Source organism: Hylobates moloch, unplaced genomic scaffold, assembly GCF_009828535.3.
Source record: "Hylobates moloch isolate HMO894 unplaced genomic scaffold, HMol_V3 SCAFFOLD_1, whole genome shotgun sequence".
Taxonomy (NCBI): domain Eukaryota; kingdom Metazoa; phylum Chordata; class Mammalia; order Primates; family Hylobatidae; genus Hylobates; species Hylobates moloch.
In genome coordinates, this window is record NW_026652276.1 from 5,457,189 (window position 1) to 5,481,727 (window position 24,539).

General features: G+C 45.9%; 1 protein-coding gene across 7 annotated transcripts in view; it reads left to right on the forward strand.

Annotated features, from left to right (window-relative positions):
• The window catches only part of IQCA1 (IQ motif containing with AAA domain 1), a 178,390-nt gene that overhangs the window by 136,971 nt on the left and 16,880 nt on the right, over positions 1 to 24,539 (forward strand). For 6 of the 7 annotated variants that reach the window (XM_032753611.2, XM_032753627.2, XM_032753624.2 and 3 more), the window contains 2 exons: positions 1,379 to 1,578; positions 20,952 to 21,038. In XM_032753611.2, coding sequence (XP_032609502.1) covers positions 1,379 to 1,578; positions 20,952 to 21,038 — 287 coding nt within the window. The remainder of the gene's footprint in view (positions 1 to 1,378; positions 1,579 to 20,951; positions 21,039 to 24,539) is intronic. The other variant, XM_032753613.2, reaches the window with a different exon arrangement.

Consider the following 24,539-nt stretch of genomic DNA (forward strand, 5'->3'; position numbering starts at 1 on the left):
GGAGGAGGAAGGAGGGAGGGAGGAGGAGGGAGGGAGGAGGAGGAGGAGGAGGGACGGAGGAGGAAGGAGGGAAGGAGGAGGAAGGAGGGAGGGAGGAGGAGGGAGGGAGGAGGAGGAGGGAGGGAGGGAGGGAAAAAAGAGAAAGAAAGAACCAAGAGCCAACAAGTTTGGAAGGGAACGCCTCCTTAATGGGTTGGTGTATTTCACAGCTGCAAAGGATGCAAGGTGGTATCTGTGGTTTCCAAGCTGGCTTTGAACACACCACAGAAGGGCCCTCAGGAAGCACCCCACCCTCACCTTCCCTTTCTCACTGAGGAACCCACTGTCCGAAAGGGCTGCGGGGTCCTCCAGAGAGCAGAGCTGTCTGGGGCATTTGTTCTCATGACAGGGCATAGAAACGTTAGGCAGATGAATTTTCCAAGTTTATGGGGAGAATGGTAGGTAACCATAAAAATTACGTGTCTAATCATCACTTAAATTTTCTGTATCTTTTCAATTATACAAGAAAAAAGAAAAGCATAATAATTATATTGACATTTACAGATTATCAGAAAGAGCCCATTAAGTGACAGAACGCAAACTAACATGATAGTAAATGATCTGATCGCAGCACTTGCCAGAATTTAATCCCATTCACTTTTTAGCTGCTCTGTGCCCAATACCTGCTCTGCTTTTGTTGTCTGCAATGGAGAATACCCACACCTGAGGCCCCTTCTGGGCACTAAGGAAATTGACAGTGTGGTGGAGAACACAGGGCATGAACCTCTGAATGACTCCAATAATTCAAGTCACTTCATTATCAAGTGTCAGGTTAACTCTGCCGCTACTGACAGCTAGAAACCAGGGCAGGAGAAAGAAGTTCAGGCTACTGCTGCCTGGATCTCCGTCTTCCCTTAATCTCACAAGAATCACTAAATGGTAGGCAAGAGGGTTGCAGGGAAATAAACACTTAGTCAACCTTATCGTCTATGTCTCCACATTCCTCTTCCCAAGCTTTCAAAGAATTTAATGCTGCTGCTGACAAGCAGAGAAAGTACTCAAAAAAAAAAAAAAAATACAGCCAGAGGTAAGCTATTGCAGGAATGCTCTTTAAAATTATGATTTTAGGGGAAATACTGATGTGGAGAGGGGGAGAAGAAGGGTATTAAGGACCTGCAGAGCCCCTATGGCTCTACCACGAGCCCTGACATACAAATTAAAGGTGTCACAGAGCCAGCTGGGATGGAGGCGTGTCTCTGGTTTGAAATGCTTTCGATGCCTTTATCACTGTTGCAGAAAGTGGGGTCACACGATGCAGTTTTGACCTGGAGTTATCCTAGTTGAAGAACCACTGATTTTCTTGGCAGAACATCAGCACCTTTGCCTCTGCCTTTTTTAGGTTCTGCAGCAGTGCATGAGAAAGCTCCTTTGGTGAAATCGCTACTGTTAGCCGGACCGTCTGGGGTAGGGAAGAAAATGCTGGTCCATGCCATCTGCACCGAAACGGGAGCCAACCTCTTCAACTTGTCCTCCTCTAACATTGCTGGGAAATACCCTGGCAAAAATGGCCTCCAAATGATGCTGCATGCAGTCTTCAAGGTATTGATTACATTTCTTGGTTTCCAACTCTCCTCCCTCTTTCAAATTACATTTTCAAACCCTGCAGATAATTTCCTTTGGCAGACAAGCATGACTCTCTTAAATTTCCTCATTGTCTACTCCTGCAAATTACTTCATTATTGCGTATGGCCAAACACACACAATTAGAAACAACTTTTTTCTTTCCGTAAGCACCCTACTGTGCCATCCCAATCACCCTCCCTCTGCCACAGGAACCCTTCTGGAAATGCTTTCATGTCTCATTGAAAATTAAACCCACAATTTCTTTGTTCGGCCCACCTCACTTTAATAATTGGCATCAGGTAGAGGTATTTGCATTATTTGGATTCTTCCTCACATGACATGAGTTGCCAAGGTATGGCACCTTCTGTGCTTCTATGCACTCCTCACACAGGTGTGATGGAAAAGCCTGCAGGCACCTAAGCCGACCAGAGTAATGTAAAGACGTGGTGATATCACAGGATCTGAGCAGCTCTGTGATCTTAGCTAAGCTCCTAGCTTCCCTGGGTCTCCATTTTATCATTACAAAATGAATGCATTTGAAAGAACTTTGATACAGAATATTTTATATTTAGGATCAAGGCTTTACAAAATTTAATTTCTACTTGGTTGAGAACCTCCAGGTTAGCCTTATGCTATTCATTTCAGTTACTGCCATGCCAGCTTTTACTGTATCAAAACCTGCATGGTGGCAAACACTGTCCCATATTGGAGGCTAGGTGTTGGCTCTGTATTTGCTTTCTAAGGGGCTCTAAAGCATGAGAGATGCTCATCAACGAGGCTGTTTGCAGGAATGATAAACGGATAGGAATGTCTCCTTAGTGTCATGCTAATACACCAAACAACAAGGGAGCGACAGCGGTAGGCCTTCTTTTTTTTTTTTTTTTTTTTTGTGTACACAATGTGGTTTTTACATATGTATCCATGTCCATATTGTTTTGCTGCACCCATTCGTTCTTTACATTGGGTATATCTCCGGCCACAACAGTCCCCGGAGTGTGATGTTCCCCTTCCTGTGTCCATGAGTTCTCATTGTTCAATTCCCACCTATGAGTGAGAACATGCAGTGTTTGGTTTTTTGTCCTTGCAATAGTTTACTGAGAATGATGGTTTCCAGTTTGATCCATGTCCCTACAAAGGACATGAACTCATCATTTTTTATGGCTGCATAGTATTCCATGGTGTATATGTGCCACATTTTCTTAATCCAGTCTATCGTTGTTGGACATTTGGGTTGGTTCCAAGTCTTTGCTATTGTGAATAGTGCCGCAATAAACATACGTGTGCATGTGTCTTTATAGCAGCATGATTTATAGTCCTTTGGGTATATACCCAGTAATGGGATGGCTGGGTCAAATGGTATTTCTAGTTCTAGATCCCCAAGGAACCGCCACACTGACTTCCACAATGGTTGAACTAGTTTACAGTCCCACCAACAATGTAAAAGTGTTCCTATTTCTCCACATCCTCTCCAGCACCTGTTGTTTCCTGACTTTTTAGTGATGGCCATTCTAACTGGTGTGAGATGGTATCTCACTGTGGTTTTGATTTGCATTTCTCTGATGGCCAGTGATGATGAGCATTTTTTCATGTGTTTTTTGGCTGCATAAATGTCTTCTTTTGAGAAGTGTCTGTTCATGTCCTTTGCCCACTTTTTGATGGAGTTGTTTGTTTTTTTCTTGTAAATTTGTTTGAGTTCATTGTAGATTCTGGATATTAGCCCTTTGTCAGACGAGTAGGTTGCAAAAATTTTCTCCCATTCTGTAGGTTGTCTGTTCACCCTGATGGTAGTTTCTTTTGCTGTGCAGAAGCTCTTTAGTTTAATGAGATCCCATTTGTCAATTTTGGCTTTTGTTGCCATTGCTTTTGGTGTTTTAGACATGAAGTCCTTGCACACACCTATGTCCTGAATGGTATTGCCTCAGTTTTCTTGTAGGATTTTAATAGTTTTAGGTCTAACATTTAAGTCTTTAATCCATTTTGAATTAATTTTTGTATAAGGTGTAAGGAAGGGATCCAGTTTCAGCTTTCTACATATGGCTAGCCAGTTTTCCCAGCACCATTTATTAAATAGGGAATCCTTTCCCCATTTCTTGTTTTTGTCAGGTTTGTCAAAGATCAGATAGTTGTAGATATTTGGCATCATTTCTGAGGGTTCTGTTCTGTTCCATTGATCTATGTCTCTGTTGTGGTACCAGTACCATGCTGTTTTGGTTACTGTAGCCTTGTAGTATAGTTTGAAGTCAGGTAGTGTGATGCCTCCAGCTTTGTTCTTTTGGCTTAGGATTGACTTGGCAATGCGGGCTCATTTTTGGTTCCATATGAACTTTAAAGTCGTTTTTTCCAATTCTGTGAAGAAAGTCATTGGTAGCTTGATGGGGATGGCATTGAATCTATAAATTACCTTGGGCAGTATGGCCATTTTCACGATATTGATTCTTCCAACCCATGAGCATGGAATGTTCTTCCATTTGTTTGTATCCTCTTTTATTTCATTGAGCAGTGGTTTGTAGTTCTCCTTGAAGAGGTCCTTCACATCCCTTGTAAGTTGGATTCCTAGGTATTTTATTCTCTTTGAAGCAATTGTGAATGGGAATTCACTCATGATTTGGCTCTCTGTCTGTGATTGGTGTACAAGAATGCTTGTGATTTTTGTACATTGATTTTGTATCCTGAGACTTTGCTGAAGTTGCTAATCGCTTAAGGAGATTTGGGGCTGAGACAATGGGGTTTTCTAGATATACAATCATGTCATCTGCAAACAGGGACAATTTGACTTCCTCTTTTCCTAATTGAATACCCTTTATTTCCTTCTCCTGCCTGATTGCTCTGGCCAGAACTTCCAGCACTATGTTGAATAGGAGTGGTGAGAGAGGACATCCCTGTCTTGTGCCAGTTTTCAAAGGGAATGCTTCCAGTTTTTGCCCATTCAGTATGATATTGGCTGTGGGTTTGTCATAGATAGCTCTTATTATTTTGAGATACATCCCATCAATACCTAATTTATTGGGAGTTTTTAGCATGAAGCGTTGTTGAATTTTGTCAAAGGCTTTTTCTGCATCTATTGAAATAATCATGTGGTTTCTTCCCTTAGCCACGTGGTCCCTCCCACTGCAGCAACTCAGGACATCCCACTCTCTTTTTCTCTCCTGCTTGTAAGGAAGGAGTTCAGAGAGGAATCTGTGGAGTATACAATATGTAACCACCATTTTCATGCACTTTATGGTCATTGTACAACTTTTTTTTGAAATTTATATTGAAGCCATTTACCTACAGTTGATGCTTGAACAACACAGGGGTTGGGGCGCTAGTCCCCTGTGCAGTTGAAAATCCACATATAGCTTTTGACTCTCTAAAAGTCTAATTACCAATAGCCTACTGTTGACTGGAAGCCTTCCTGATAACATAAACAGTTGAATAACATACATTTTGTATGGTGTATGTATTACACACTGTATTCTTATAATCAACTAGAGCAAAGAAAATGTTATTAAGAAAACCATAAAGAAGAAAAAATTTATTTACTATTCATTAAGTGGAAGTGGATCATCATAGAGGTCTTCATCTTTGTCTTCTTCACATTGAGGAGGCTGAGGAGAAGGAGGAAGAAGAGGAGGAGTTAGCCTTGCTGTCTTAAGGGTGGCAGAGACGGAAGAAAATCTACGTGTACATGCACCCACACGGTTCAAATGAGTGTTGTTTAAGGGTCAGCTGGACCTTTCATTGGGTTATTGTTTTCATTGGTTCATTTCATTGTTTAGGTTAATTTCATATTTTTTAGTGTTTCAAAATTTCTGAGAATTTTGAGGAGCTCTCCAACTATATGCATTTCTGTATTTCTCCCTGTAGTACTGTCAGTTGCTTCATTTATGTTGAAGCACTGTTATGAGATACATCCACGTTTAGGATTGTTATGTCTTCCTTCCTGGTTGATTATTTTATCATTATGAAATGACCCTTTTTGTCCTGGAAATACTCCATGTCTTGAAATCTACCTGGTCTGATACTAATGGAGCCACATCAGCTTTCTTATGCTGAGTGTATACGGTATATTTTTATGCTGTTTTATTTCCAATATGTCTATGTCTTTATAGTTAAAGTGCCTTTCTTATGGATAGCACATAGTTGGGTTTTGCTTTCTTATTCAATCTGACAACCTTTGTCATTTAACTGGAGCATTTGCTCCATTTATTTTTGTATGCAATTATTTAGATGATTGAGTTCAGGCTACCATTTTGCTATTTGTTCTCCATTTGTTCCATTCCTCTTTCGTTCAACTTCTGTTTTCCTGCCTTCATTTTGGTCTCTTTTTATTTTCTTTTTTAGTGGTGGCCTACGGATTACTGTAGTCATTCTTAACTTATCACAGTCTGTGTAGAATTAATATGGTATCTTACATAAAATATGAGAATCTTGTGACAACATAATCCATTTATTATCTCTGTCCTTCATTTTTATTACACATTTTACATCTATAAATCTTATATATACCACAATAGAATGTTATTTTTGCATTTCACAGTCATTTGTCTTTTTAAAAAATTGAGAGAAGAAATATAGTCTTTTATACATCTCCATATATTTGCCATTTTTAGTACTCTCTTTGTCTCTATCAAGTTAAGTTTTCACCTGGTATCATTTCCCCTTCACCCGAAGAACTTCCTTTAGCATTTATTTTAGTGTAGACCTGCTGGCAACAAATTTTCTTGGCCTTTATTTTATTTATCTTAAAATATTTTCACATTGCCTCCATTTTTGAAGGGTATTTTTGCTGGATATAGAATTCTGGGTTGACCTTTTTTACAGCACTTTTAAGACATTATTCCATTGTCTTCTGGCCTTCATTGTTTCTCATGAAAAGTTAGCAAATTTTTTAATTGTTTATCTCCTGTGTGTAATGTGTAGATAAATAATTCTATCTCCGTGTAATATCCTGTGTCATTATTCTCTGAATGGTTATACGATTTTCTCTTTGTTTTGATTTTCATCAGTTTGACTATGATGTGTCTAGTCATTCTTGTTTGGTTTTTGTTGTTGTTGTTGTTTTTGTATTTATACTACTTGTAGCTCACTGTGTTCATCGAATCCGTAAACATACGTTTTAAATCAAATTTAGAAACTTTGGGCCATTATTTTTTTCCAATTTGTATTTACTTCATTCTCTGTCTCCTCCCCTTCTGAGGCTCTAATTATATACACATTTGACTGCTTGATATTGCTCCACAAGTCACTGAGGTTCTATTCTTTCAAATTCCCACATTGGATATTAATCTGTATTCAAAATTACTTACCCTTTCTTCTACCATCTCTAATCTGCTATTAAGCAGATTAGATTTGCCATTTTTTAATACTCTCTTTGTTTCTGTCAAGTTTTCACCTGGTATCATTTCACTTTGTCAAGTTAAGTTTTCACCTGGTATCATTTCCCTTTCAGCTGAAGAATTTCCTTTAGCATTTATTTTAGTGTAGATCTGCTGGCAACAAATTTTCTTTTTTCTGATCTTCTTATTTTTTATTTCTGATCTTCTTATCTTTTGCTTTTCAGTTCTAGCACTTACATTTGCTTATTACTTGTTTTCATTTCTCTGCTGTAGTTCTCTATCCGCCCATTTCATATGGCCATCTTTTTCCTTCAAGTCTTTGAACTTAATTGCCTTAGAGTCCTTATGTGCTCATTTCAAAATGGGGTCATCATGGGGCCTATTTCTATTTGACTGCTTTTCCCTTGGCCGTGCGTCATATTTCTCTGTTTTGTCATCTGGTTGATAATTCTTATTGTATATTAGACATTGTGGATGGTACGTTGTGGAGCCTCTGAAGCAAGCAGGGCTTTGTTCTAGCAGGCAGTTAAATTACTGGCTGATCAGCTTGAACTTGCAGAGACTTCGTTTTCCATTTTGTTAATATGGGTCTATTTTGACTTTGTCTGTGGTCCAAAGCAAATCTCTTAGTCCTGGAATATGGTCTTTACTCCAGGGTTTCAATGGAAAGCCTGTTTACCAAGCTCCTCTGACTTGGCAGTAGCTGAGGAATGCGCTCTGTTCTCTTAGTTTTTCATCTGTTGCTTTTCACTGAGCTTCTTGGAATCTTCCCCCACGCAAGCACACATCTAAAGTTAGCCAATGATTTGAAGGTGAGCTGGAATTTGAAGCCAGGCAGCCTGACTTGTGGCCTCCATGTGCTTAACTACCAAGCTGTAAGCACTAAGTTCTTCAGAGGAAAGGTAAAATGAACCCATCCTCTTGCCCAAAAGAACACCTAAATTTGTTCATTCTAAACATCAAATTTTGTTGACATTTGTCAAGTAACAGAAGCACATAAATATAAAAATATTCGTGTTTTGTAAGCATCTATATATCCCAGACTGTTGCATACATCACCATGTATTAACTCCTTCAGTCCTTACAACAACTCTATGAGGTAGGCACTATCATTATACCCATTTTACTGATAAGAAAACTGAGGCACAAATAATTTTAGTAATTAATTTTCCTGGTTGCAGTGCAATGATAGGATCTCACACAGTCTGGCTCCAGAGCCTCCAAGTTTCAAAACTGCATTATACAGCCGCTCACTGAAATAGGGCTGAATTAAGTATCCGTTTTCTGAGTCGCCAAACAGCTTAGTAGCTCCTGGTGTGAATCTAGGACAGAGCAAGGATGTGATCTTTCTGTTGTCACTCTAGGAAAGTCTTTGTTCCTGCTGCTGAGAGATTTTGTCTTGATACCAGATAAGCAATCTTTGCGTTTATTAGAATTATCACAAACTGGCATTGTGTGGACTGTAAAATGCTGGGTGTCAAGTTATTAAAATGTGGACCACCACATTCACCCACCTGGGCCACTTCATGTCAGAGTGCCTGACACACACCTCATTAAACTTCACCTTTCTTGTGTATATAACTGATTAATGAAAGACCCAGAGGTCTCAGGAGTGGGAGTCAATCAATTAAAAATTGTGTGCAGTGAGGCTACCGTGTCCCAGTGTGACTGACAGAGCAGCTATCTGCATTGCAAAGAGGTATTTGCTTTTAATTAACCAAAGGCAAGCGGGACAGGATGCTTGTGCTCATAAGTTGACGGCAGGAAGCTGGAGTGCCTGACTGTGCCGTGTGAGCTGCAGAACACGGCCGTGGCTCGAGAGCAGCAAAATTGGGTTCATGGCATTTGTAGGAGAAGGTGAAATAACAGAAGGGCCTGATTCCTCACGGACTCTTCCTAGAGAGAAGTCCTGTTACCAAGTTAATCTTGAGAGGGTAAATAATGCAACTACTGAGAAATGCTCATCATTTCTCACTTCAGGCAGGTGGCATTCGCCTCACTTACAGCACTGTGGAAGCACGCAGGGAAAATGAGTCTCTGATTTGTTTCACAACCGTAAATTCGAATCCATTTTGTGATCATTGTGTTTGGAGAATTTCTTTATTTTACACACAGTAACTAATAGAGTAATGAGTGAAGGGTGAGGGGAAGCGTTTCCTTTTTAAGGAAGACATTTTTAAGAAATGTGTCTACAAGTTAATGACCATTATTTCAGATTCCCTATACTACTAAAGCTATACAAAGAGAATATGCATATCTTGGAAATATAAGGAATATATTTGTCTAACCAATTAAGAAATATTTGACAAATGGTGAACACGGAATAAACATTTCACAGATAAAAGAAGTTATAAGGCAGGGCTGTTGCCTACCACCCACCCCAGGTACCAGCCTCCTTGAGTCTGTATAATAGTAAATCAGGGGACAGTGGAGCAGGAAGGGCTTTTTCTGACCACTGCCCTGGAGTCAGGCACATGCTAAGGCGCTTTACACATACTTTCTCTTTTAATTGCCTCAAAGCTCTGATGAGGTAGGAATTAACGTGCCCATTTTACAGATGAGAAAACTGACACTGAGTGCTGAATTTCAACAAAAATGCAAGAGAACCAGAGGACTGACCTCTGGATTTCAGTCTAGGTCCATCCACCCGGCTTCTCTGTGGGCTCACAGCCAGCAGCCTTATGGCAGCACACCAAGGGCTCTTGCTCAGATGTGGTGTGTGGTGGTGTAGACAGCTAGTCCAGGTGTCAGCAGGGGTGCCTGGCCGTAGCTCATAAAAGGTATGTTTCTGTAGCTCATAGAAGACTCTTCCTGATTAATAACCCAAAGACATTGCTGCTATTTGTGGTTGATTTTTAAAAAACACGCACACAGACACACAGAGATGTACAATTAGTGTAATACATATGTTAGTCTCATTTCACAAGGTGAACGTCAGTAAGGATAATGCAAGGCCTACATCTGGCCCCCAAAACAGGGCTAATCAGAAAGGAGGGGGAGAGGAAAGAGAGGAGCAAGGACATGGGGAGAGGGACACAGGATTTAGCGGCTCCAGTGCAGCCTCAGGTGTGGACACGGTGGGAGGCCAGTGCCCTGAGTCTTGAGCGGGTCGTCCATGAAGAGGCCAGGCTCACCTTCCACTGTGTGCGGACGCAGCTGCAGGCTGAGGGGCGACGTGCACATAGGCTGCAGAACCTTTTCTTTTTTACATAGACTATTTTTCAGAGCAGCTTTTGGTTCCTGGCAAAAGGGTGGTCCAGCTGTGTCAGAGGCTGCCGTGGGAAGGGGACTCCCAGGAGGAAGGCAACAAGAGAGCCAGGCTTCTCCAGGACCTGGGATACACGTCCCACTCCACCTGTCCAGTGACGACAGGGAGCACCCCACGCAGGGAGGGGCATCAGGCTGTGGAGGCCCCGGGCGCTGTGTGTCAGGTGTGGAAACACACTCTGCAGGATGTCAATCACCAAAAACACAGAGTGGCATCCACAGGTGTTGTGTATTGGGGCAGTGGGGACAAGGCGGGACCAGGGTTTGATGCTACAAGCATTCAAAATGTTTAGGCAACCCGGAAACACTCGGGGTGGGGGTGATGGAGGTGCCTTGGGAAGTTGAGAATGGCTTTGCACACAGGCTTCTCCAAGCTGGCTAGAGTCCGTGCCACCTGGTGAGAATTCATTGGCCCTAGTGTGGTGGGCAGTGGGCTGGGGAGGAGACGGGGCTTCAAGGGTTAAGTTCAGGGGGTTTGTAAGCCTGACGCCCCCCACCATCCAACACCTTCCCCTTGAACACAGTCTGGATAAGCACTGATTGCATCAACATGTTCCTGTTACTAGCACCAACCTGCCCCCAATACACAACGCACACACGCACACATATGCACAATAACATACACACACTCATACACACTAACATACATGCACATGCACACACACTGTCACATACATTGACATACACATTGACCACATATACACATACATACATGCATATCCTGTCCTAGTTACTGTGCCCAGTCTTTCCTGTGAGCTCCTGAATCCCAGCTCCTCTCTGGTTCTTTGCTCTGCCTCAGTTTACCTCCCATTCCACCCGGGGTCAGCCCAGCCAGGCTTCTCATTCTGGTATACCTCTGCCCTTCTTTCGATGATCATTTGTGGTTTATATCCAGCTAATTGCAGTGAGGACTTGAAGTAACCCCTGCAAGTACATAAAAGGTATTACAAGGAAATAGAAGCTTAAAATACAATTTTTAAATAGTGGAAATGCAGGCCAAAATGTCACACGAAGTATTGAAACAGAACCCAAGTGACCAAAGTATGGGAAAGTGAGCCCCCTCCCCCTGCAAATAAGTCTCACCCCCCTGCACCCTCCCTAACCCCACAGCACCTCACTCAGCGACGCCCATTCAGACACAGGCAGCTGCACCCTCCACAGGCAGGGACCGTGTCTCCCAACTCCCAGACACCCCTGCCTCCTACCACAGAGCTCTCAGATGCTCCGTAAATATGTGTGGGATGAATGAATGAATGAATGAGTTTCAGCTGAGACACAGCAGCTGAAAAAAATAGTAGCTGTTTTTTTTACCTGCAGTTCTCCTTGGCAAGCAAAATAGGATCCTTTCAGAGAGAACCTCCAAAACGTCCAGGGGTCATCTGGGCAGAGCATCTTCATAACCCATGTGTGCCGAAACACAAACAGGTTTTAATTGTTGAGCCATTATCCCCTGAGAATCTAATTCTGATGGTGAATGTTTGACAGTGTTTCTTTGGAAAATACAAAAGATGAATCCCATAAAATGCATGTGGATAGAGACGTCTTTAGTTGTTTGCTAGAACTTCCTAGAATTTGAAAAGGCACACGGTGGAAATTTGTCTTTATTTCATAATTGACACACAACAGAAACCCTCTAGTGATATTTGATAGTAGCGAAGAGCCCTCTACTGGCAGGTGAAGTGAACTATCCGACAGAACTCCGGAAAGTTCAATTACGAATTAATTAATGTAATTGTCCATGACCTCAAACTATCTGTGGGTAATTTAAATGAAGCCTTTTCATAGCTAAATGAAAATTAGAAAAGCAAAGGATACCATTTTTCATTAGCAAATTGGCAGAGAGTTTGTTATTATTAATCCTCTTCGAGGAGAAGAGTGTAGGGAGCCAGAGCCCTCATTTATTCCTGGGGAGAGTGTAAACAGATTGAACCCCCGGGGGGGCAGTGCGACAGCACGCATAAAAACGACACGCGCAGAACGTCCAGGCCCCTGCACCTGGACGCCTCTCCTGGCAGGCATTCTAAGGAAATTCTCAGCCAGGTGCCCTAAATAAGTACTATTTGCGGTAGTAAAATATGGAAACCATCTATACATTCAAAAACAGGGGATTAATTAGAACCGTAATGCTGGTGCTCCCTGTTAAAATGATAATGGAGAAATAACTTTCATATGACATGAACAAGGCAGCCCGTAAAGCAGTATATGTTGAACAAGATCCCATTTGCGTAAAGGATCTGTAAGGACAGGAAATGTTCGACGGCTGATTCTAAGTGGAGGGAGAAGAGCTGTTGTTTATGCCATTTGGTATATTCTGAGATTTTTACTAAAGAACACTGCTTTTCTGCAAACTGTAAGAGCAGATCTTATTCCCAGCAGATGCGCCTGCAAACGTTTCTTGTCTGGCCTGCACACTTTCTGCAGCAGCAGCCACCCTATCCCCCAGTGTCTGTGGTGCAAGGAAGGTGAGCCCCTCTCCTCCCAGCCCATCCTCCTGCCTTCTGTCCCCAGCCCATGCTATCCCCAAACATTTCCTGGGCACTGACTACCCCATGAGCCACGTCCTCCCCAGACTTACTGTCTGCCCGTCTTTCTGAAGGAGCTCTCCCTGTCACCTGGCTCGGTTCCCTCCACTCCCTGCCAAGGCCGCCAGTGACCTCCTCATTACCAAACTCTCCGGCCAGCACAGGCCACCGCTGGCCGCCCCCCTCCTGCTCGTCGGCCCCCTGGCTTCGAGACTGGCTATCGCTCCAGACCCATCCCTTCTATCCACGGCTGCTGCCCCTTGGCAGCCCGGACCTCCTCCTCTATCATCGTCTTCCCTGTGTGGCCCCGGGCTCTCTGCCACCCTCTCCCGGCCTCATCCACTGTCCCCCTTTACTTGAGAATTCCTTCCATCCATTCTTGAGGCGTCCACTGCCAGTGGTTTGCTGTGGCCTTGGAGGCCCTTCCTGCCCTTGCCTCCATCCTCCTCTCTGGCCCCAGCAGCCCTCCCTGCCTGCCCCACTGCCCAGGGGCTCATGGCAGCTGGCACTGACCCCCTCGTTACCATCCACTGGGCATCTAGCATCGAGCCCCCTCCTGCAACCCACGACCCACGACCCACTGTCATTGAGGCTGGCCAGTCCTGCCCTCCCTGTCCTGCCCTGCCTATCCCCCACTGCGGGCTCTCATCTTCTCCCCGCCGTAGCCCCGCAGCACCTCCCTGCCTGGGCCTTGTCCTCACCGCGCCCACCGCCCACACCTGCCCACTCCCCGAGGCCAGCACCGCTCCCACCACATCCTCTACACACTCCCCAGAGGGATTTTTCTGTAACATAAAAAGGATCAAAGTTCTTGATTAAAGTCCTTTCCAGGCCTTCCACAGCCTCTAGGATATAAGCAACCTCTGTAGCATGGCCGCGCACTTTTCTGACCCCTTCCAGAAGTGCCAGGTGCTCCCCATGTGCCCCAGGTGAGGACACTTCACCCTGTGCCCTGGCTCCTGGCCCAAGCAGGGCGCTTCCCCTGCTCCAGACCATCTGATCTTCTGGAGATCTCGGAAGGCCTGTCTGCTTTAACTGCTGTCTGTGGTCTCCGTTCCTGGTTCCCCCCACCTGCCCACTTCTCCCACTTTCTGTCATTGGTGCCCCTCACCGACACCCTGATTTCCTTGGAGCACCCTCAACCTCAGGTCTGCTCTCCCCTACCACAGGTGGGCTCCTGGAGGTCAGGGACCCTGCGTTATTTCTCTTTGTGACCCTGTCATCTAGCACGGTGCCTGGCATACCAAGCTCTTCTGTAAATGTCTTATAAAGGAAGAAATGAAAGAACAGCCTTCATTCTACGTTCAGGGCCAAACCTAGCAAAACCTGCCTTTCTTCCCCATGGCAGTCTTTCACGCGTTTGAATACAGCAAACTTACCAGCCTCGAGTCTTCTTTTCTCCAAGAGAAGCAGCCTCTGTCCCTTTCATCCCTCCTGGACGAAGTAGCTTCCGCTTGACACTGCCCCAGTTTCCATGCCTGTCTTCTTTCTGGCCAGACCGGAACATGGTCACCAGGGGTCCCATGACAAGCAGGCCCCTCAGCTTCCCCAGGGGAAGGTCAGGAAAGCCAGAGATCCGAGCTCTGGAGGGCAAGACAATGATGGCTTTGGCATTCTTCCTGCTGGGATGAAAGATGGTAGCAGATCATACAGGTCAAGGAATAGGCATCCCGTCTCCCCTGGCAATGTGGCGGCCGCCTGGTCCATGCAAGTCCTTGTGGGTGCTGGGCAGACCCAGGTCCCATTCCCACCTCCAGCACTTACCAGTTGCTGAGCCAGCACATGACTCACCCCTCACCTGGCTCTGCCTCAGCAGCCTCATCTGTGAAAGGGGAGAGCCGCGGGGTGTGCTTGGCACGCATGGAGCATGTGTCCAGCAAGGATGGAAATGGTGTCCTGGACGCCAGAGCACTTTGCAAACGAACGTCAGTTGTATTGTTATCATCATCTGAGAACACTCTTGGGAAGCATTTTCTGTTTTGTTTGGTAATAATTGAGCCCTTCCAAACCACATCACTCCAGAGTGCCCCGTACAACCCTGTGTGCCCCCAAAGCTGGTGAACTAGGGAGAGGAATTCCTTCACAGGTGTGTGTTAAAAATACAGGAAGCATGGAATTCCCCCATTAGTTCTGAAGGAGCTACAAGTTAAAGGAACAATCGCTAACTTCACAGTCAACAGAATGGTGCCGCCGTTTTCAAAACAACTGATTTAGAATCAGATGCTGGAAACAAGATTGTGGGTCTCAATCATTCCAAGTTAGTGTGACTCCTGTTTCAAGGCTGCACGGCTTTGTTTGTTAAGAGCAGAAAGAGAAAAGTTAATGCTGAAATACTTGGTACTCACATCTGCAATTCCCATCTGGGTTGAGAAAATAGAGGCCTCAGTAGCAACTTTGGAAAACCCATTGCTTGCCACGTGGACACTGTGAGAAGTAATCCACAGCAGCCACGAGTGCAGTCAGCTAAGACGAGACAGTTGTTTTTAACTTTTATTTTAGGTTCAGGGGTGTGTGTGCAGGTTTGTTACACAGGTAAACTCGTGTCACAGGGTTTTGTTGTATAGATTATTTCATCACCCAGGCATTAAGCCCAGTACCCAGTAACGATTTTTTCCACTCCTTTTCCTCCTCCAAACCTTGACCCTCAAGGAGGCCCCAGTGCCTGCTGTTCCCTTCTTTGTGTCCGTGTGTTCTCACTGTTTAGCTCCCACTTATAAGTGAGAATAAGTGGTATTTGATTTTCTCTTCCTGCATTAGCTTGCTAAGGAAAGGATAATGGCCTCCAGCTCCATCCATGTTCTTGCTGAAGACATGGTCTCATTCTTTTTTATGGCTGCATAGTATTCCATGGTGTATATGTACCACATTTTCTTTATCCAATCTGAAGAGACAGTTGTTGATGTGAAGATGGTTTCTCCATTGGTTTCAATTCTAAAACTAAGATTCTTAAGAGGTACTGAAAAAAAATAAGATCTTGCCTTTGTTATTACAAATTATATTTTCTCTAAGAAGTGTAAACCCTTTTACATACAACGTCTCATTTTCTCATTTACTTTTGGGGCTGGAAGTAGGGAAGCTTTTGACTTAAACTCAAAATAGCTGTAAGGGAACAATGGCCCCTTGGAGCTTGCCCCCTCCTCGCTCTTCAGCTCCGTCCCTTGGCAGCAGTGCCCAGGCCATGTTGGAAGGAAATCGGGGGCTTGCACCAAGGAGCTGAAAGAACGGAAGACTTGGAGTTGAAAGGGATTAGGAAGTGCCATGAATAGACTGTGGGGTTGTTGGGTGTGGGGAGTGAGACAAGGGTGGATACCCAGGCCTCTGGCTTAGGTAGGAGCAGGGTCATGCAGGGAACGGGCAGGAGGCAGGATGGAGGGAGGGAAGGTGGCCTTCTGACGCTTCGGTAGGCAGGCACCATGTGGGGAGGGGAAACTCTGGCCTGGTGCTCTGGATGTGCATTTGGGTGTGGTCAGCACGTAGAGGCCAGCTGAAGCTGCCAGAGTGGATGAGATCAGCCCTCAAGGTGGTATTGAGAGAGTGCAGAGAAACCAGGCCAGGGTCTTTGGGAACCTGTGCATAAGCCAGCGCATAGTAGACATCTGTGCTTCCGGGCGGGGCTTCCTGACCATGTCTGCTCTTCAGCATCATCTGGGGAGCTTTCAAAACTGCTGACGCCAGACAACACCCCAGTCACACCAGAATCTCCAGGGCTGAGACCCGGAGGTCGTACTTTCCAAAGCTCCCCTGGTGATCCCAGTGAGAAGCACTGAATTGTCAGGGGAAGAATGAGGCTTCCGTCTCTGGCTCATGCTCCGCCCCTCCTCACTTACCTGCTACTGTGAGACTCAGGGGTCTCTCTTCTCCAACTTCCAAGCACATGTTGTTGTCAAAACCACGTGGTGCTGTCGCCCCTGACTGGGTGCATTTCCCGGTTGGAGTGACCCTGTTCGGACAGGACCCATCCCGTTCCTTTTCCTGCCCTTGCTGCTCTAGCGGAGGGTATGGTGCCCAGCCGGGATCAGTATAGATCAGCTCAGTGTACAGCGTCGAGCTCCATTTCCAAAGGCCCTCGAGCCCGCCCTGTATTTTCTCCTGGATTTCCCTCCCGTGGCAACTTTCTCCTGCACACTGACCAGAACTCCAGATTGCCAGCTCAGAGGCCCCTTCGAATCTACATTTTATGCAAAAGCTTTCTTTGTAGAAGCACAGAATGTTTAAGCTGGAGAATCACTTAATACTTTGCTGTGATCTACTAGAGAGCTGATTTTATTAAACTTTTTTTTAAAAATCAAAGATGAAGAGAGAAGACGAGAGAGTTCCTTTATCCTGTAGCATTTTGTCTGTGTCACTGATGAAAGCTCAGGGGCAAAGTGCCTGGCTTGGTGTTTCTCCTCATCAGCTAGTCTTCTTGGCTAGGCTTTGAAATAGACTAGCTTCTCGAGTCCACTGGCAGGTGCTATAGTTAATAACCTACACATTCATTGGAGATTTGAGATTTTGATATTTTTTTTTTGCCGTAAGTTATTGGGGTACAGGTGGTATTTGGTTACATGAGTAATTCTTTAGTGGTGATTTGTGAGATTTTGGTGCACCCATCACCTGAACAGTATACACTGTACCCTATTTGTAGTCTTTTATCCCTCACCCCCCTTCCACTCTTCCCCACAGGTTCCCAGAGTCCACTGTATCATTCTTATGCCTTCGCGTCCTAGTGAGAACATACGATGTTTGGTTTCCCATTCCTGAGTTACCTCACTTAGAATAATAGTCTCCAATCTCATCCAGGTCATTGCAAATGCTGTTAATTCATTTCTTTTTATGGCTGAGTAGTATTCCATCATACATACTCATATGGCTGAGTAGTATTCCATATACATATGTGTATATATGTATATACACATATACACATACGTGTGTATATGTGTATATACATATATACGTGTGTATATACGTATATATGTATATATACGTATATACACATATATGTGTATACATGTATACACATATATACATATATGTATACGTATACATATATACACATATATATGTATATATGTACGTATATGTGTATATATACGTATATATACATATATGTGTATATATATACGTATATATACACATATATATGTGTATGTGTGTATGTGTATATATATATATATATATGATGGAATACTACTCAGCCATAAAAAGAAATGAATTAACAGCATTTGCAATGACCTGGATGAGATTGGAGACTATTATTCTAAGTGAGGTAACATATATATATATACACATATACATATATGTATATATGAGTATGTATGTATACACATGTATATATGTATACATATATACGTATATATATATGTATGTATACCTACGTATACAGATATATGTGTGTATACGTAGGTATACCTACGTATACAGATATATGTGTGTATACGTAGGTATACCTACGTATACAGATATATGTGTGTATACGTAGGTATACCTACGTATACATGTATATATGTATACATATACATATGTATATACACATATATGTGTACACATTTATGCACATATATGTGTACACATATATGCGTGCATATATGTGTGTACACATATATGCACATATATATGTGTACACATATATACATATATGTACGTATATACATATATATGTGTACGTATATACATATATATGTGTATATATATACATATATATGTGTACGTATATACGTATACACATATACATGTATATATGTATACGTATATATATGTAGCACAGTTTTTTTATCCACTCACTGATTGATGGGCATTTGGGTTGGTTCCGCAATTTTGCAATTGTGAATTGTGCTGCATGTGCAACGTATAAAAATGCGTGTGCAAGTATCATTTTCGTATCTTTTCCTCTGGGTAGATACAGTAGTGTGACTGCTGGATCAAATGGTAGTTCTACTTTTAGTTCTTCAAGGAATCTCCACACTGTTTTCCATAGCGGCTGTGCGAGTTTATATTCCCACCAGCAGTGTAAAAATGTTCCCTGATCACACCAAAAAATAAAATCCTAGTGGCAAGGCCATAATAAAGTGCTCACAAATGCAGGTCACCCCCACATTCAGCAGAACGAAGGGTGAGAGGTCTGGTGCTCTAGGTTGCAGTCAGCCAAGATCGCGCCACTGCACTCCAGCCTGGGTTTTATACGTTGGCATGCTTCTGGGGTCTTGCGTCCCTTCTCCCCTGATTCTTCCCTTGGGGTGGGCTGTCCGCATGCACAGTGGCCTGCCAGCACTTGGGAGGGAGCATGCGCAGTGTGTTCACTGGAGTTGTACACATGCTCACTTGAGACGCTCTTCCCTTACCAGTCGAATGTCCCTGGAAGGTCATAGACCAGTTAAATTCCATCATTTTGCCTCTTAATGCGGATGCTTGAGCCCACTCACCCAACCCCTGAGATCTTATTGGGAAGTCACTGATCACCCGCTTCCGGTGTTTCTGTTTATTGGGAGACTGCCTTTCGCTAGTGCTGGCTGTGACCAATGATTATTATAGAAATACAGTAAAAAACCACCTGCCCATCATGGGATGGTCACCTGACATTCCTGGTGTGTGTATGTATTGGAAGGAGCCCTCTCCTGCCCTGCTCATGCCCGACTAGCTCCCCACTGTAACATAACCACCTGCTCATCTCTGGGGCCTCAGTTCTCAGCTCCGAAGCAGAGGTCCTAGGGCTGGCCCCTCACGCTCGTGGTGAGAGTAGATGAGGGAACCCACGTAGGCTGCCTCAGCTGCCAGCACAGACTGTAGCCCCCAGCCTGGCCTCCAGTCCTGCTTCTGCCACGCTGTGCCTGTGTGACCAGGGCCGTCACTTAATGTCTGCCAGCCTCAGTTTCCTCGTCTGCAAACAGGGATGATAACAATGGTTCCTGCTTCTTAGGGTTCAGATGAGATGAGCAGTTTATTCCACATGTGCTAAGGCCTCCAGGAGGAGGCAGCGCCAGGTGTGTGCTGGCTCTGACCATGTGTGATGCTGGGCACAATATGGGTGGCTGATGCCTGGCACACGTCTGCCAGCTCACTCACTGCAGTTAGCACACCACACCAGCTCAGGGATCAGGATTAAAATTTGGGATTCTGAGTTCCTAAATTCTGTGACCCTGGGTCTGCAAAATAACACCTATCAAATGGTGCTTGGCTGGCACTCTTTTCTCTCTGAATGTCCGTGTGTGTTGGGGCCTGGGAATGCAGCCGGCCCAGGCGTTGGGCCAGCGCAAGGATCCAGTTCAATCAGTGCCCACTTCTGCCTTTGAAGGTGCGTAATCTGCTTTATAGCCCTGACTTGCCACTTCGTACATAATGACAGGGAGGCAGACACAGTGGAGTGTCCCTAGCGATTTTTCCATCACTCATTGAATGACTGCCTTGGTTTAAAATCATGCCTGCTGCCTTAATGATGTTTTAAGAAATATAAAAATAGGAGTACATAACGCTGTATTCACCATGGCTTTTATCTGTCACAATTTCGCACAAAGCACAAATTGTTGCAAAAATACCTGAATTTCGCTATCATGGGGGTGCTTTGAAGAGATTGTTAGGTGTACAGCAATTATTCATGGGCCCAGGGTAAGTCCCATCCCAGCTCTGTTACGAGGCCCTGCTTGTCTAGAGGGGCTCAGAGCTGCCTTTCGGGGAGCCTGGGCCACAAAGGCACAGCCAAACAGAGATGAACAAATAGCCTCGTGGGGGCCCGAGTGCTGAAACGGTTTTTCTCATGGTAAGCAAACTTGAATAAACCTGGGAACGGCCAGAGGCGGTAATTAAAACTCGTGGCCCAGTTCTCCATTCATTTTCAGCAGAAAACTGGGGGTTTCTTTCAAGCCAGACTGAGAGGATGTTGAGGTCCTAGAGCAGAATGTTTGTCCTCAAGCTTGTCCTGCCTGTCAGAACAGGACTGAGAGAGGAGGGGTTTAGGGGAGGGAGGGGGACTTGTCCTGCTGTGAAGGAGGGGACATGGTGGGGCAGGTTTTGAGCTGCAGAACACATTTCTGTGCCTGTGCAGCAGAGCTGAGGAGCCGCACAGGGAGCGCCTCGCCCTGCTCCTGGGAGAGCAGGTGCACACCTGAGAGGGAAGCGCATTTACAGCCAGGGCCCTGCACACCCCAGAGGGAAGTGCATTTACAAGCAGGGCCCTGCACACCCCAGAGGGAAGTGCATTTACAAGCAGGGCCCTGCACACCCTGAGGGAAGCGCATTTACAAGCAGGGCCCTGCCTTTTCCTCTGCAGGTGGCTCGACAGCTCCAGCCCTCCGTGGTGTGGATTGAAGACACAGAAAAAACCTTCTACAAAAAAGTTCCCAACGCAGAAAAGATGGTGAGGACATTCTCAGGCCTTACTTTGGCCTTTTCTTTCCTCCAAAGGAGGCCTTACCAGGGCCTACCTCTATTTTTCGAGAAGGTCTTGCCTTTTCAAGTGAGGAAGGAAACACCGGCTCTCTATAGTGGTCTCTGTCTGCCCTAACTGTATTTGAAAGGGTTCTGTGATCTGACTTTATGAGACATAGTTTAGAAGGAAAGAAAGTGTGGAAGAAAGGAGAGAGGGATTTTCCACCCAAACATACGATTCAGAGGTAAGAAGCTATTTAGAGAACTCTGCTCAGTTAAAGCAAATGGCACACATAGGAGTTATTATTAGGATTTCCTATTGTTCATCATAATAAACAGCAAAAGGCCCGAAATTTATGAACAAAGACCCTCAACAACAGAACTGCTAAGTGCACAGCGTTCGGGCCTCCAGGGAGTCCTGTTTCAATTGCTTCCTTCCTTCTTTTCTCTCCTTTCAATGGTGCCCCTCCCCCGCCACTTCCCCCCACAAATCACCAGCAAATTTCCCACAAGTTAAAAAAAAAATGTGCAGATACACGAGATTGTTATTCCACATCAATTTGCACCAAAGCAAATAGTGGTTAACTGTGAATTTCTGATTAAATTCATAAGGATTTTAATCACTTTTGATCCTTATGTATTATACATCACTTTTCGCAGGTAGAGATGATTTGGATAAAGAGTGGAAGCTCAATCTTTTCTTCCCCAAATGAGCCTTGATTGCCCTGTCATTTCAGAAAGTCTTCAGAGAACTCATTTATTATTTAATCTGGGACTCTAGTAGTTCGCTCCCTCTGCTGGCAAAGTTGCTGCATTGCAGAAAAACTTGAAAAGGTCCACAAGTAGGTATGCAAAATGGATGGCAGGAATGACCGGGTTCTCCACCAGGTCCCACATCTAAGAGAAATGCAGGGCAGTGTTTCGTCCCAGGTGTCACACACCTGGAGTTATCAGAAACCTGGCTCATTCATGGGCAGGGGCCACTCTCTCTCCCACCAGACATCAGCCTGGGGAGTGGAAGACACTGGCCTGGAACTCAGGCCAGCCATGCACAGCATTCACACAGCTGGCTGTGTGTCCTTCAACAAGTAACTTAACCTCTCTGAGCCTCCGCTTCCTTTACTATTAAATGAAAGCATTTCAGCCCGCATGGCTTCTAAGTTCATGCAGCCCCCTGCATTCTCCCACAGTGCCCTGGGCTTGCCATCAGTGCTTGCGGCTGCCTGCTCACTGCACATCTGAGTCTGGGAGAGCAAGGGGAATGGGAACGTTCCTCCTGAGAGAGCCAGAGGAGCACTGGGGAAGGAGCGCTGAGAGGGGGCCTTTGAGAGAAAGCTGGAGGCAGGGAATGAAATATAGGCCCTGTAGACACCCTCGCATAAAGGGAGTGGATGTGAGGGGAAGGAGGCCCGCCGAGTAGGGAACTGAAAGCCGTGAAGCAGCAGCCAAGCCTGAGCCTGCAGAACCCTGCCCTGAATCAGCCCTTTTGCTGCTGACACAGAGCGAACCTCTCAGCACCATCCCTGATTCCCACAACCCCTGCCCATGCCTAGCTTTGTCCGTGTAGGAAATGAAGGCCACTGGAGGCATGGTCTTTGTTGTGGATGAATTGGACATTTTCTCTGTTCACTTCCCATTAGAGGAGTCCGTCGTGTGTTGGGGAGGTCAACTGCACTGAGGACCAGGAGTCACACCCTGGGATAAGTCCTAGGGGACTGCAAGCCAAAGGGCACCCCGGCTTTCTGAGCATCTGCAAGGCTGGCCAGGGGACCTGAGCCACCCCAGGCTCAGAGCTGCAAGAGGCATGAACGCCATCCTCCACCCCCGACCCCCAGTATTTCCACCCCCAGCTCCAATGCTGCAGCAGGAGAGGGGCCGGGGAGGAAACCATTGCATGTGCACGCCCGGCTCTACATGGAACTCCAGCTCCACTCGGCCTGCACCGTGCAGTGATGGCATTGTGGGGCCTGCCCCTCAGGGAGCAGGGCTGCAAAGTTCCTGCTGCCTTCCTGCGTCTCCAGAGCCATGACGGGGCCAGTCCTGCTGTCCTTCCCAGCCTCCCAGCCTCTGAGACTCTGTGTCTCACCCAAGATCCTCAGCAACCAGGGCCCCAGGTAGCCATGAGCATTGGGCGTGCACATTCTGAAGGTGACCAAAAGCCAAGGGCAGCAGAGGCATCCACAGATGAAAGGAGCCCAGGAGGCATCGCGAGCGGCTCCTCATTGTATCACTCGGCCACCTAGGGAGCCCAGTGTCCTTCCTCCCAGCTGCCCCGGCCTCTGTCCCAAAGGCTGCCCTGATCCCAAGGGCACAGAGGCACAGAGAAGAACATCCAGGAAGCTGGCACTCCACCAGCTACGGCCGCCATACAGGCAGCAGGGCCGACCTTGCCCTGAGGTTGAGGGACTCCAGGAAATCCCCTTGAAAATCCAGTGACTGAATGCACCCTCCAGCGCCTCTGCCTTTGGGATGAGGCCCCTCCCGCAGTAAGAGGCAGGGAGCTCACCCGGGGATGGGGCATGGCGAAGATCAGTGACACCTCCCGAGCATGGAAGCCAAACTTCCCAGGCACAGGGACACTGCTGCAGACAGGAAAAGGAGGACCCCGGTGGTGGCGGGGGCATCGATTGAATACCTCCTCTTTCCCAAGCACAATACATATGTCAGGGAAACTCCCGGCAACCCTGAGAGGAAGGCATTGTTTTCTGTGTGACACAAAAGAGAACAAAGGCTCCCAGAAGGCGCACAGCTGCTCTCGGGTCATGCTGAGATTCAGAAACAAGGTTGCCAGAATGGGGCCGTCTCCCCACCATGCACAGCACAGGCTGGAAGACATGGCGGGGGTGGGGGGGGCGGGCGGGGAACCACCAGCTTTGCCTTCTGCCCATAGGGTCAGCCCTCCCGGTGCACCTAAACCACACCGCATCCCTGCGGCCCTCTGAGCCCTGGGGCCACTCTAAACATCATCCTAAAATCTACCTTTGGGGCCTCTAAATGGGCCCCACTCCAGAATTCCCTGTCCTCTTGCCCACACTCCTGTTCCCCTCACACTGTCCTCAGCAACCTTTGAGAGAACCCCTCACACCTCTAGAATTTCAGCAAAGTCCAAACTCCAAGCACCCCCATTCCAACCCCTGCCACTTTTACAAACACACCCCAGCCCCCTGCAGACGCCTAGACCAGGCCCGCTCCCTTTCTCCTCCTAAAAGGAGAGCAGTGTCTCCTCCCATCTCCGCCTAGAGTGCACTCAGTCAGTTGTTTGTGTCTGAGGCGAAGGCGGTAAAGAATGAGGCGCACAGGCTGCTCCTGCATTTTCTGCCCCATTACCCTTTGTTACTTCATCTAGCAAGCGCCTCCCTGACATCACGATAGTGCCTCCGCCAAGGAATTGCTGCTTTCTTGGGGCTGGCTGTGGCGGTTGTTTTGTGGCACTAACTGCAGAATAGCAAACTGAAATTGCTGCGTGGATGCTAGCCACTAATTTGAAATT